The sequence below is a fragment of the Anguilla rostrata genome, chromosome 9 (genome assembly GCF_018555375.3).
Source record: "Anguilla rostrata isolate EN2019 chromosome 9, ASM1855537v3, whole genome shotgun sequence".
Lineage (NCBI taxonomy): Eukaryota > Metazoa > Chordata > Actinopteri > Anguilliformes > Anguillidae > Anguilla > Anguilla rostrata.
In genome coordinates, this window is record NC_057941.1 from 28438363 (window position 1) to 28451835 (window position 13473).

A 13473-nucleotide genomic window follows, 5' to 3' on the forward strand; every position below is an offset into this window, starting at 1 on the left:
CAAGAAAAATGATGCGAAAATACAGTGGTAAGGGTGATTCACATTAAATGGAACTACTAGGATTATCTATATGCTTTAGTCCCACCAATAGGAAAAATCTTAAAAAAGGAAATGGAAGCAATTTTTCATGAATAAGCTGGAAATACTGATTTACAGACCCAAAGAGTCTCTGGGAGCCACAAGCATTTGGCTTTACTGCTGAACATTCTCTGCTAACAGCTGTCGAGAAGGTCCAAAAGCTCTTGCATGTGCTTACGTTGCCCAGCCCTCCGTTTTACAACCCTTTGCCTCCCTCTGGTTGAGGATTGTAGGCGTCTGAAAAGCAGTATTTCCCAGAGTAGCCAGTAAAATCACAGAAAAAAGAAATGGTAGATGACTAGGGTGCTCTGATCTTGGGTCAGCGAGTTAGACCATTAAAAAGAAAGATTCTGTTCATCAGGACATCCCACCTCTCTCCCCCCTCTGACCCCAGCCTTCCGACCCATACAGACAGGTGACACTGACCAGTAATGGGGGGTGGGGGGGCAGACAGAGGGGAGAGAGTATGGGACAGCGAGTATTTTTGCAGGAGAGCCAGCAGGTGACAGAGAGTGAAATGGAGAGGTTTATTTATATTTCCAAGCCACGCTCTAAATTTGCAGTCATTCCACATCTACAGATTCAATTCAATTAAATGTTCTTTTCTCAAGTCAATCTCTGATCGAAGAGTGCTTTTGTGGAGACAGCAGATGGGCTGGTGTTCATATGTTACAGTTCACAGCAATGGAAATTTAAATCTGTGCTCAATATGAACGAGGGATACAACCTACTCAAAGCAATCAAGGATGGTATATAACTGCAGGCTTTATTTTATGTAGGCTATGACTTGTGACAGGCTTCTGACAACTTGGCCATATTTCAGATTTTTTGTGGCATTCAGTAAAGTACAGGTGCATTCTGGGACTGTTGACTTTACACAATGACAGATTGTGAAAATAGTGTACCTTTTGCACAGTCCTGATGATCTCACCAACCCACGCCCATCATACCATTATCTACACAACTCCAGACACCCACACAAAACTGAAATGAGCATTTCCCCAAGAACAAGCAAAATAAATACAGAATTATTGAAGTGTTTTTAGAACTGAAAATTTAATATAGGTCTACACATATCCTCCATAAACATCTACAACAGCTAATGTCATGTGACACGTGAAGAGCTCTGATTTGACAATATTTTCTCTGCATTGTACATCAAAATAAGGGAAGTTTTAAATGAAGCTTGAAAATAAATATGTTGAAAATAATGGCACTGACATCTCAAATAAAATTTAAAGGGAGAGTCCCCATTTTCTGGGGACTTCTGACATTATTTCTGCTTACTGCATTTTTGATTGGCCTAGACAGTTTTTATGCGCGACTAAAAGTATTTTATTTTAGGATTTAGACCACAAATCCCAGAATCCCCCCATACCAGCAAAAACAATCACAAATAACACTGAAATACCAACAACATAAAGTGAACTCCCATTAAAAGACCCAAAATTCTGTGAAGTTAAGTAACCATACCAAATTAATTGCCAAATTACTAACCCCTATATTTACCCCCACTCACAACATAACAGTTAACTTCTATACAACAGAAGTTACATAAAACACGATAGCGTACTTAATACACTCTCCTCATTACCCAAAACTAAGTTCAATTCAGAGGCAACAATTGAACAATTAATTGAAACCGGAAAGGTACAAAAACATAAAAATGTAAGTACATTTGTACAGTGCATTTGGCTGAGCAATTTCACAATCGCCTACTGGAGAAAACGATGATAGCAGCAGGTGATGTCATCCTGACACCAGACCAAAATCACTGATGTCTTAGCCGCCCTCCACAGTTAGCCACTGCTGTTAAGTCTTTCCGTGGCCAGATTGCATAACTTCTTTCATCTACAGACAAGCGAGGAAGAGGACAGCTAGGAAATGGACTGACTCATCTGGAAGCTTCTCAGCCAAAAGCTCAATTTCTCAAAAGCCTGCGTGGGTAACGACAAAATGTGTCCAATTTCACATGAAGGGACCTGCTTCAGAGAAGGTTTGAGATTCTGTGATGTTATCACGACGAACCTCCCAAGCAGCAGAACCAACATGGCAAATTAATTTCTGGCATCTCTGATGCATATTGTACTTTGTGTTGGGCTGCCATATTATTTACTGAGCATTGTGGTGTCTTACTGTACAGCCCTGTGCAGGGACCTGCAGTGGCTGTAAGAGCAAGCAATGCAGTGTGCAGTGGGCATACGCACACATGCACTTATACATATGCGCATACATACACACGTGTACATATATGGTACTACTTATCTGTCAATGTCTGAATGTTACATTTTTACTTATATGATTAGCCATCGATTACAATCATTTGTATAACACTAGGAGATATAAATTACATGGTTTTGTGATTAAACTAATTGTTTAATTACCTAGATGGCTAGCGCAATGTTAAATCCATTAGCAAAATATCTTTCAAAAAAAGGAGGAAATCTTATACAACTATGCGATCAAAATCAGGTCATATGCATCGAGCGTTTAACTGCAGATTTATGTGCATTAACACATTATTGTGCAGCACACAGCAAGCCAAAATATGTAGCAAATGTATAGTGCAAACTGTGCAAAGCTGTGCTGCCCAATGTTGGCACCACATTCGCCTCTGGTATAGACCACCTCATCCACTGCCATTAGTTTGGGTGTGCTTCACTGATGAGCACAGTGCAGGAGCCCATACGCATGCGCTGCAGATGAGGCTGCCGCGTCATGTGTGTGCATCTTCACAAGGGGCAGTACTACTTCCCCAATGGAGTGTGTGTGTGTGTGTGTGCGTGCATGTGTGTGTGTGCGTGCGTGTGTCTGTGTGCGCGTGCATGTGCACTTGAGTGTGTGTGTGTGTGTGTGCATGCGTGTGTGTGTGTGTGCTCTTGAGTGCGTGTGTTTTTGTGTGTGAGAGTGTGTGTGCATGTGTGTGTACTGCATATCGCATGTGTGGCTGGAAAACAAGAGGAAAGACAGGAAAGCCAACACCAGCTACATGACCGCAAACTTTAAAAATCCCTGCTGCCCCATCCCATGCTCGATCAAAAGCAGTCACCAAAAATTAAATGTAGAACTGCACTGCTTATAGAGAAAATAAAGGCAAACCCAGATACCGCAAAAGATGTGTCAAAGCATTACAGTCCAAGGGAGGCAACGCGACCAACTTACATGCATCCCAACCTCTTCAAGGAGTTAAAAAAACTACAGGTCAGTGGATAGGTCCGTTGTGATTTAAGGTGCTTCAGTGGAAACTAGCAATCACTGCCAATTCTGTAAGGAGACATTAAAGGGTTCCATTTTAAAAAACACAAGTCCTTCTCCTTGTCATGTCTTTGAAAACTTTGAAAAATCTTCATCTTCCCATTCCCATCGAATTCGATGGTGAATTAGAGTGCTTGGATCACTTTGTTCCTTATTTTCCGTCCCTGTACATGTCACCATCTGATACAGTATCGTGTATTTCTTTAATCTCCCCCAGGTGATGAGAAGAAAGAAGCTGTACCTTTAGCAGCCAAAGTATTATTCAGATCATTGGCACACCAAAATGAATGAAAACAGGTTGAGGCCAATGCTGTTTAAAGGGTGTCCACCCTGTCTATTTTCACATCACCAGCCACTTGAATAAAACAAATGGACAACAATATTAGTCATTAACTAATTTAGGTAATTTACCAAAGTTAATTCACCTCGTTGCACATTTATTTTAAGTTTACCCTTATTTTGTAGGCAAGTTTATTTTGGCTATGTTCGTGCAATGCGGACACCATTGTTTTTCTTAGGACTGACTGTAATACTGGTATTAATGGTGTTTCAGAAGGAATCAACACCAGGGTCAAAATAGTAACACCGTGACAAACCTACTTCCTACAGATTAAAAAGAACGATAAGGAACAACACTATAACCATATGCTACTGCACTTTTCTGCAGTTCATATACCACAGCGAATGCATAACATGACAGTGTGGAAACATTGCTGTCAATCATTGCCAAGTCTCAACTGACTTAACACTGATGACCGAGGAGCTGTAATACAATAATTGATCCACACGTGATCAAACAAACGCAGGCGAGCAAACTGCTTTGGGAAAAATTGTAAATAGAGATAATGTGCAAACACACAGAAAAGAGAGACAGAGAAAAAGAGAGACAGAGAGAGAGAGAGCTCAGAAGGATTTTTTTTCTGTCCAACAAGTCAGGAAGCTTGGGCAAGCTGAGGTAGTTTTGTAATTAAACTGCTGCGTACACAGACCAATCCCGTGAGGCCTGGAGTGTGGGTGGGAGGAGTCAGAGCAGGAGTCACTGCAGGAAGAAAGGCTGAGGCAGTGAGTCTCCAGCACAAGTACTGACATGAAGGGACAGCTGTGCGCCACCACACTGTGGCCAAAAGACATGATTTCTCATTTAAACCAAGAGTGCAGTCTGAGGGGAATGGTTCCCACGGCAACTGTGCTAATGTGCCACACTCAATCCACACCAAGTAAACACGCAGTTTGGTCCTGATTACCTTGTGAACAGGGGAAAGCAATGGCCAACACTGACCCGGGAAAAAGCTTCAATCCAGGGGTGCTCCAAGCATTCAGGCAGCAATCATGAATGGCTTTCTGTCTACTAAAATGTAATATGACCCAAACTGGAAGTCCCTTTGGGATAAATCACATCTGTAAATCTGTACATTTCAAGCACACATTGGCCCAGTATAACCCTTAGACTCGAGTTCTCACCAGTTCTACATGACACATTAAAGTATGTGCTATTCAGGATGCTCCCAGAAAAGAGACAACACACTACAGATCCAACAATTGGCTCAACATTCTCATAATGATAACCTCAAAAATTAGGATTTTATGGACAACAATGTGGCCTCCACAAATTAAAGAAACTGCTAGTTTAATCAAACAAGCGGTATAAGCATCAGGCCCCAACAAGGAAAATATAAGCATATACACTACCATTTAACTCCTTTATGGTTAAAACATGCAGTTTTGTCATTTCACAGCTGAAAAAGTAAAAGAAAGAAAATGCGTTGGTGGGCTTGACCCCAGGACCTAGGGTTTTGTAGACCTAGCCTATGTTTTAACCAATGTCACTGAGAAACAGATAATTCCACAGCAACCACAGGCAAAGACTTTTGAGGATGGCCAAGCAATAATTTAACCAAATCAGTTCACAGCATTTAGCTCACATAGAATAGCACAACTAACAACATTATATAATGCTATATAATATTATATAATGAAATTAGCACATCAGCTTAGTTAGCATCTTGCCAATTCAGACCATCACCTTATTAGTGTCATCACATTTCTTAAAAGCATACTTTCCTTGCCAATTTGCATAGCATATCAGGATGATAGCATTACTAAAACAGTCAGAGACGGTTGTCTTAGGTGCTTGAAATATCAACTGTGTTCAAAATAGGCCTACTTGCTTACGTCCTTATCCCCACGTCTCATGACCCAGAACTAACTGGCAGCCATGATGGAACATGAAAGTTGTTTATAAACAAAGGAAGGAAACACGGTCTGTGCTTTTGTTTGCCTCCTTCAATGAAGGACACAATGATTAGCAGAGATTAGACCTTTTAAATGGGATATTCCTAAGAACAAATTTGCATGCCAGTATATGAAACAGTCTAGGAGGAGATCTTATTATTACAGCCTTTTTCTCACAGCGCGCAGTAACTGGCGCCGTGGGCTATGCATGGCAAATTGTGGTCACTCACTCACTCACTCACGGACGATCTGAGAGGAACACTTAGTCGGACGCATGCGCAGGTGGCGCTTCGTTTAGTCGGAGTAGGCGAAACGGGACGCATGCGCAGGTGGTGCTTCGTTTAGTAGAAGTAGGCGAAACGCGAACATGTTAGGGTTAGCTAAAGTAACGTTAGGCGATAAAGCTGTGCTTAAAAATGTCGTGCCGTTCGAAGTGGTGATTTTGGATATACAGACAGATAAAGGCGTCACGCTAACTAGGTTAACCTAGTTCATGCGTATGGATGCTATCCTGCACGCATGAGTAGGAGCTAAGGAAACACAGCTACAACCACCGATGAAGATGTATGGACACACGGAGGACAACAAATAACGTTACAGAAGTGAGGACGTGCCATAGCTAGCTAACTATAGTTTGCCAAGTCGCGCCGTGGGTCTGGATGGTTTCATTCTAAATGGTGAAAATACAACTTAATGGACATCAAAATGTGCTTGTTGAGGAGAATTATCTCCTGACAATGGTTTCAAATGTCTTACTTTAACAGGGTAGGAGTTATGAGTATTTATAGAATGGAAGTTCAAAGTTCATCTTAATGGTCTGGTGCCACTGAGACTAGTCAGCAGCATAATTGCTCATTGGCTAAAATACAGGGACAGACAGCATTCCACATCATAACAAGGCCACACCCACAGCAGGAGAGAAGATCGCATTCGCCATCAACCCCCATTGAAAATAGGCTGTTTTCACCTCTGACTTGCAATACTTGTATGTCAACTCTCAAATTTGTGTTAAGATTCCTTATATAATAAATATCATGTGCTTCCAACGCCATAATTTGTTACATTCTTTTTTTAATCACATGTGCAACAATAGGCTACTCTGTTCTGCACTTGCTGTTCTCGTATAGCTAGCTTGCATTATTCAGACAACCAGCTTGTTGGGGCTATTCAATTTCAAGATTAAACACACAATTGTAGTTTTCCCTTATATATTGCCATAATCCCAAAAGGTTGCTGCTTTGCAGGCAGTACCAACTATCAGCCAAAACAAAACAAAAAAAAAAACATCACAATATAACAAGCTACTACAAGACCTCACAAAGCCTGACAGGATGACTTCATGGCTACATACAAGCTAGTTGAATTGTTAACAGACCATACCCAGCATTTATCTTCATTTAAACATAGTAACAATTTCCTATACCGCGAAGGCAGAGATAGATTTTATCACAGTTAGCGGTAATGGGGGGGGCGGGGGGGGTTCCACTTAGAAATGTTAATAACAATAGCAACAACAACAACAACAACAACAATAATAATAATAATATTAGGTGTGCCTTATAAATGTGTAACCACTAAACGCTAAGAGACACGCTAAACCTGAAAGAAAACCTTAATGATTAACGGCGGTACCCGACAAACTTTCTGCCAATCAGAAAAAGGACAGTCTAGGATGGACTGAGGGCTATTTAAAAACATTGCAGTGACGACGGTCACATGCCCAAACCCGTGGTAAGTCTCCAATCACCGCGGTATGGTGATTATCGTTGCAGTCCAAATAGTAACTATGATATACCATCTACCAGTATTAGTGCACATGTCAAAGCAACACCATCTCTTCAGTGGTTTACAAAGACATTTCCCTCTTTCGAGCAAGGGATTGGCAGACAGCAATTAGTAGTAACATTAGAAAAACTAAATGCATGAGGCCTGCTTTTCACCACAATACTTTTTTCGATCTTTAATAATGTCAGTCTATACACAGCACATGTATGACCAATGTCATGCTGACCAAACAGGAACTGGTGCTGGTAAATAGTCATTTATGTCAATTTCATATCCTATTTAGCAACATGCAATAGGATTACTTAGGGAGCTGAACAAAGAGTGCACGTTCCAAATTTCAAGTCAATGGGACTTACGCTTCAAGAAAAAATAACTTATCTGTATTACTCTCTAAAATGTGTTTATTCCTTATCATGGTACCCATATTTTTCCAAGGTTTTATTTCTGTTGACATTGACTTGTATGGAACCATGTGCCCTTCAATTTAAAACACATTTCAAAAGGCTAAATGTGGAATAAATTACAATGATTTAAATGGATACACCCAAATGGGTCAACTTGACTGGCTAGCTGTGTTTTTACATTGCATCTTCTGCTTCACTATTTAGGCTAGTTAGGGACCAACAGATAATACATACAGTTACCAGTCAGTCTGTGGAGCTTAGACCCTGTCCAAAGCACAGTAACACAGTGGAACATTTTCTGTGCTTACATTTTGTCATTAAACAACAGCCTTTTAATAAAGGGAGGCAAACTTCTGACACAGTCCTTATTTTAAAGCGCTCAGTCTTCCACTGAAAAGCAGGCTATGCCAAGTAAACGGTGTCTTGTCAACACCAGAATATTTTTATAGAAAAGGCTGTTGACTGACCAAGTGGCATTCTCACTGTCATGCTACTGCAGTTTGCCTGTGTTGAAAGCATGCAATTGCAAAGAACGAGGGAGATAGAGAGAGAGAAAAAGAGAAGTTGTGTGAAGGTTCGACTGGTCAACAGTAACAGTTGTACATCAGTTCTCTCTCACACAACACACTCAGGAGAGGTTTGGCCACATGAATCACCACTTCCTTCTCTAGAGAACTGCACTCAAAATGCACTCCAAAATATTAGCCAAATTAAAACATACCAGTGAGAAAGTATCTCTTAAATTTCTTCCCAAAAGTAGCACTGCCCTTTAAAAAAAAAACTTATGTATGCATATTTTAATTACTCATTTACTTCAAAAAGTAAAAACCCATTCCCAAATATTACAGTGTTTCCCTTTACCCTAAAGATGCACTGTTAAAAGGCACCATTTTCACTGCCAAAATGACTCATTCGCACAGTTATAATGGACCATTTTCGCAGTAAAAATTCTGTTTCAGCCATGAAAACGCACCAAATCTGCGATCATCCCTGGAGTTGGAGCAGGTAAGTACGATCTATTGAGGGGACAACAGATCTGAAGAGGAAGCCGTCCTCTGTTTGGACATTACACTGAGCCTTCAGTCTACCCTCAATATCCCTACTTGGCTCCTAAAAGACTTCTGCAGTGAGTGGATGTGCGTTTGATTACAGATCATTCTCATAAAGAATGACTAATGACGAGGGGACATGCAAGGACTGGATGGGTCTAAGCTTAAAGCAGCGACAGCACCAGGACCAGCAAGGAGGAGACACACAACTATGACATTCGGGCAAAAAGGAGGGTCGGAAAGGACAGATGAAAGAAGAGTTCCTTACTCAGTCTCTCCTGAAGCCGTACGAGGCCATGCAGGTACTCTGAGGAGGCCAGGCAGAGGGGGAGAAGGAAGCAGTGGAGGGGGTGGGAGAGCCTAACGGACAGACGACAGGTGTGGGGGCCAGACAGCAGATTACATCCCAGCTCCAGTTAAACCATAACAAACCCTGACGCTGGTTTCAAGGCCCTGGCTGGGTTCTGACCGCAGATTTGTCTCCGGTTCGGCGGGGTCCATTCGCTGTTCAGCATGGTGCAAACCAAGATCCAGCGCACTTTAGTGTAACACGATCTTGCCATTGCTGCTTCAACAACTCAACAGCAATGTTACATCTGATCTATAGCAACAACCAAACAAAAGTCAGGAGTTTAGGCCTTTCTAGTTACTTTCTATTTCTCTATCAGAGCTAACAAACTAGTAGGCTAGTTGGTACAGCTCTGCTGGAAGCCGGTAGTTTCTCGACAAGTCAAATTCGCCAAAAGCCAATGTCATAGAAATCTGACCCCATGAAAAACTGAACTGAGGGTCACTTCTCCATATAGAAAAATGACCCCTGGGTCATTTTATAATATATAAATATGCCCAGCCCCCTTATGGAAAAATGACCTCCCCACCACTGAAAAATAATTAGGGCCTAAAACACATCATAGAATATGCTAAATTATGACCATGTAAAATCCAACTAAAGGTGACCACCACATTGTGATATTTGTAATGCCTGAGAAAGTCCAATAGCCAAGCTGTTTCTAATTTTGTGCCGTTTTTAAGGGATGATTTTCTACAACATTCAGACATTCATACAAATAGAAAAAAACGAAGTACGGTCCCTGATGGATTTGAGCATCGATTCTGCTGGGGCCTTTCTCCTTTAAGTTAGGGCAGGGTAGAAAACTCTCACACGTTCCATTCTCAAACCTGGTAAAACGAGCTCACTTCGGCCGGGTGAGCGAGCGTGGGCGAGCGCGCGGTCGCGATGGCGGTTCCTTCCTGTGGATGGCGGAGCGTGTTTGTCAGATACGCAGGCGACGCGGGAGCGGGAACAGCCACGCCAGCCGCGCGGGCACGTCTCGGAGGGCCCGGGCCGCTCTTATGTAACAGCTAAGCACTGAGCAAATCAGTGCTGCTCCCTCTCTCCACCACATCCACCCATTCCGCACCAAACCAGCAGACCTCCAGCAAACAGTAACCGGAACGAGCCGAGGTGTGGGTCACCGAAACACAACCGCACACACAAGATAAACAACCCCGGCGGCTTTTTCTGCTAGAAACCCAGGGCGCTCGACTGCTCAAATGAAATCTCACAATCGATTAAACGCGTGAATATGCAAGCACCAATCAAAAGCTTACAGGCAGCTTTATCAGCAACTACCCCTTTGCATCACAGCACAGGCTGGCAGTTGAAGATAAGGAACAAACAGTCATTTAAACATGTTCCAACTGACACACGTACACATGCTGACTGTAGGCAGCAGGTGAACTGGTACTACCGGTTGCACAACTCTGTCCTTCCTTCCTTTTTTCTCTCTCTCAATATCGGTCTCTCCGACGTCTTTATTTGTTCCTCATACTTCCCTCACCCGCCCCTCGTCGCCCACGCACACAGCTGGCTTCCTCCACACTTCCATCTGCACACCGCGTCTTCTGAAGTGTGAGCCCTCCCCAGTTCACCTCCACCTGCCTGCCTGCCTGGCTTCCCTCGGCCTGCAGAATCTGAGAAAAATTAGCTCTTGTTGCCACGGAAACAAGAGAAAACGACTGTTATGTACTTCCAATCACATTGCAGTTTTCTTCGAGCTGCGTCTGAGCAGGCAAACCGGAAAATGCGTTTCTAGCCGCTGTCGGCATGGACAAACCAAACTCCTCTCGGAAAGTGAGGAAGATGAGGGACTGCCGCAGCACGGGGGCCACAATGCTTTGCGAGAGTGACGACAGTCCTCGTCTAAGCGACACCAACGGTCCGACACGTTTAAACATGGCGGCGCATTACTGTCAAGTTACTCCTGTTTTTCAAGTGAGCGGCTGCGTGGGAAAGCACGAGGGGTGAGGACGGAGAGGGGGAAGGCGAACGCCTGTTGGTTGCCATGACAGTGTTGCCATGGAGACCTGTTGCTCCACACTGCCCTGTAATGCTATGTAGACCTGCAGTCCTGTCTCTCTTCCTTCCTCTTGTTTACTCTGTTTTACCACTCTCAGCAATCATAACAAAAATTGAATCAACTCACTGAGCAATCTGATGGACTGGTTACACATAAACGTACACATACAGTACAGGCCAAAATATAAGGCCATCAGTGGTGGTTTTCTTTAGGTAGAGAATAATTCAGTTAAACTATCCTTAAAATAGCCCCTTTGGACCTTAATTAAAATTAAACAAATTAGTGGAAGCCTATCTGATGATTTGGGAGGTCGGGGTGGGAGGGAGACGAAGGGTTAGTTAAATTGACTGAAATCTTATCTACTTAAAACTTATCCAGATTTTTTTTTTTAACTGCAGGAAGCCTAATACCATTGGCCTGTAGTGTAAATAAAATACATTACATTACATTACAGGCATTTGGCAGACGCTCTCATCCAGAGCGACGTACAACAAAGTGTATAACCATAACCAGGAACAAGTGTGTTGAAAACCCTAGAGGGAAGTACAGTTCCAAGTGCAGGGAACGACCGCATAGTTTAACTTCGACCCTGTAGGTTAATCTGATTAACAGAACAAAAACAGCAACAAAGCAGTGTATGCAAATAAAACAAGCAATAGTTGAGTAGGTACAGGTTCAATAACTAAGTCAACTAAGATAAACAGCTTACCTAGCTACAACCCTAAGACTACATAGTCAATTAGAGACTACAGGGAGGTAGGGAGGGATGGGGAGAGGTGCAGCCTGAAGAGGTGAGTCTTCAGTCGTCGTTTGAAGGTGGTCAAAATAGGCACGAAAGTTGAAAGAAGCATGGCAAAGAAGGAGGAGTTAGGCTTAGATGCGCAGAGCCAAATATACATATTGCGGCAAGGTTATTCCCAGGGAGAAACTGCAGTGTTCCTGGTGCAGTGTTCAGTACACACTCCAGGGTCCAGCTGATGGGAAGTAATGTTAACAGGAGAAGAGCGGGAAGAAGAAGGATAACATCAGATGCAGATGACAAATATCCTGTGGTGTCTAGCAAAAGAAACAGCCGTACAACTGCACCACAACTACAGAAAGAACTCAACGCAACCAGAGAGAAGTTAGTTTCCGTGACTACAGTGAAACGGTAACTATGATCCGCTGGTCTAAATGGATGCGCATCTGTCTTTTCCCAATCACTCTTAGTCCAGTGTTGATGGTGCTTGGCCCACTGGGGTCTTTTCTTCTTGTTAACAGCATGTACCAAGAGCTTTTTTTGCAGATACACATCCTTTTAGACCAGCAGATCGTAGCTGCCATTTCATCGTAGCTCAGGGAAACTGACTTCTCTCTAGTTGCACTGAGTTCTTCCTATAGTTGTGGTGCAGTTTTACGAATTCTTTTGCTAGACAACACAAAATATTTACCTCCTGCCTCTTTATCTTCCAGGTCTTCTCCTGTCAAAATTACAACCCATCAGTTGGACACTTCTGAGCGTGTACTGAACACTGCACCTGGAAATATTAAGCTGATTTGCAATTTCTCACTGGAAATAACCTTCATGTCACAACATGTTTACTTGGCACAACACATTCAATTATTTTATAGACTTACAATAATTTGTTTAATTGTAATTAAAGCCAAAGGAGGCTATTTTGAGGAAAGCTGTGTCCAAGATTATTTTAAGTAAAATTCGTCTTTTTATGTTACTGGAGGTAGAAACAGAAAAAAAAAGTTTACACTTTGGTTTGTAATTCAATAAATGTGCATATATTAACGGAATTCCTCTCTACCTACATTTATTTTTATTTTTTTAAACCTCAGGTGGCCTAATACTTTTGGCCTGTACTGTACATTGGCAAGCAGGCATTTACAAAGAGACACTGTTCAAGCAGAAGAGTATAAAAAACACACCCCTCCTTATGCACACACACGTACACATGTGCACACAAACTCGCAGACAGCCAGACAACCACCAGCTACACAACCATCCCACAGTGACAATGTAAAATGACACTGTTGCAACACACTAAGTCCACAAGGGCTCAAATATGTAGGCATAATCGTTAAAACCATTCACTATGCCTGCCCTGTTGGCTTGAGGATTTCAAGCAGCTTGTTTTCAGTTTTCAGGTAAATAACCCATTTGAGGTGGTGGCGTACATTTATGGCAGCACGAGGAACAAAAAAGAGTATGCTACCCTGTACTGTACACAAATAACAGGGCTTTGGGGAAAACCCCAACCTAATCTCAACAAAATTTGGCATTTTCAACACTGCCCTGTCAATTGACATTTCAGAAATGAC

The 13473-nt window shown here is 42.4% G+C and overlaps 1 protein-coding gene across 38 annotated transcripts in view; it reads right to left on the reverse strand.

The window, feature by feature from the left end:
- LOC135263479 (serine/threonine-protein kinase MARK2-like) overlaps positions 1-13473 on the reverse strand; it is a 49375-nt gene that overhangs the window by 29897 nt on the left and 6005 nt on the right. For 2 of the 38 annotated variants that reach the window (XM_064351541.1, XM_064351540.1), the window contains exon 2: positions 3241-3342. The exons of the other annotated variants lie outside the window; for them this stretch is intronic. In XM_064351541.1, coding sequence (XP_064207611.1) covers positions 3241-3246 — 6 coding nt within the window. In that variant the 5' untranslated portion in view covers positions 3247-3342. The remainder of the gene's footprint in view (positions 1-3240; positions 3343-13473) is intronic. 38 annotated transcript variants of the gene reach the window in all.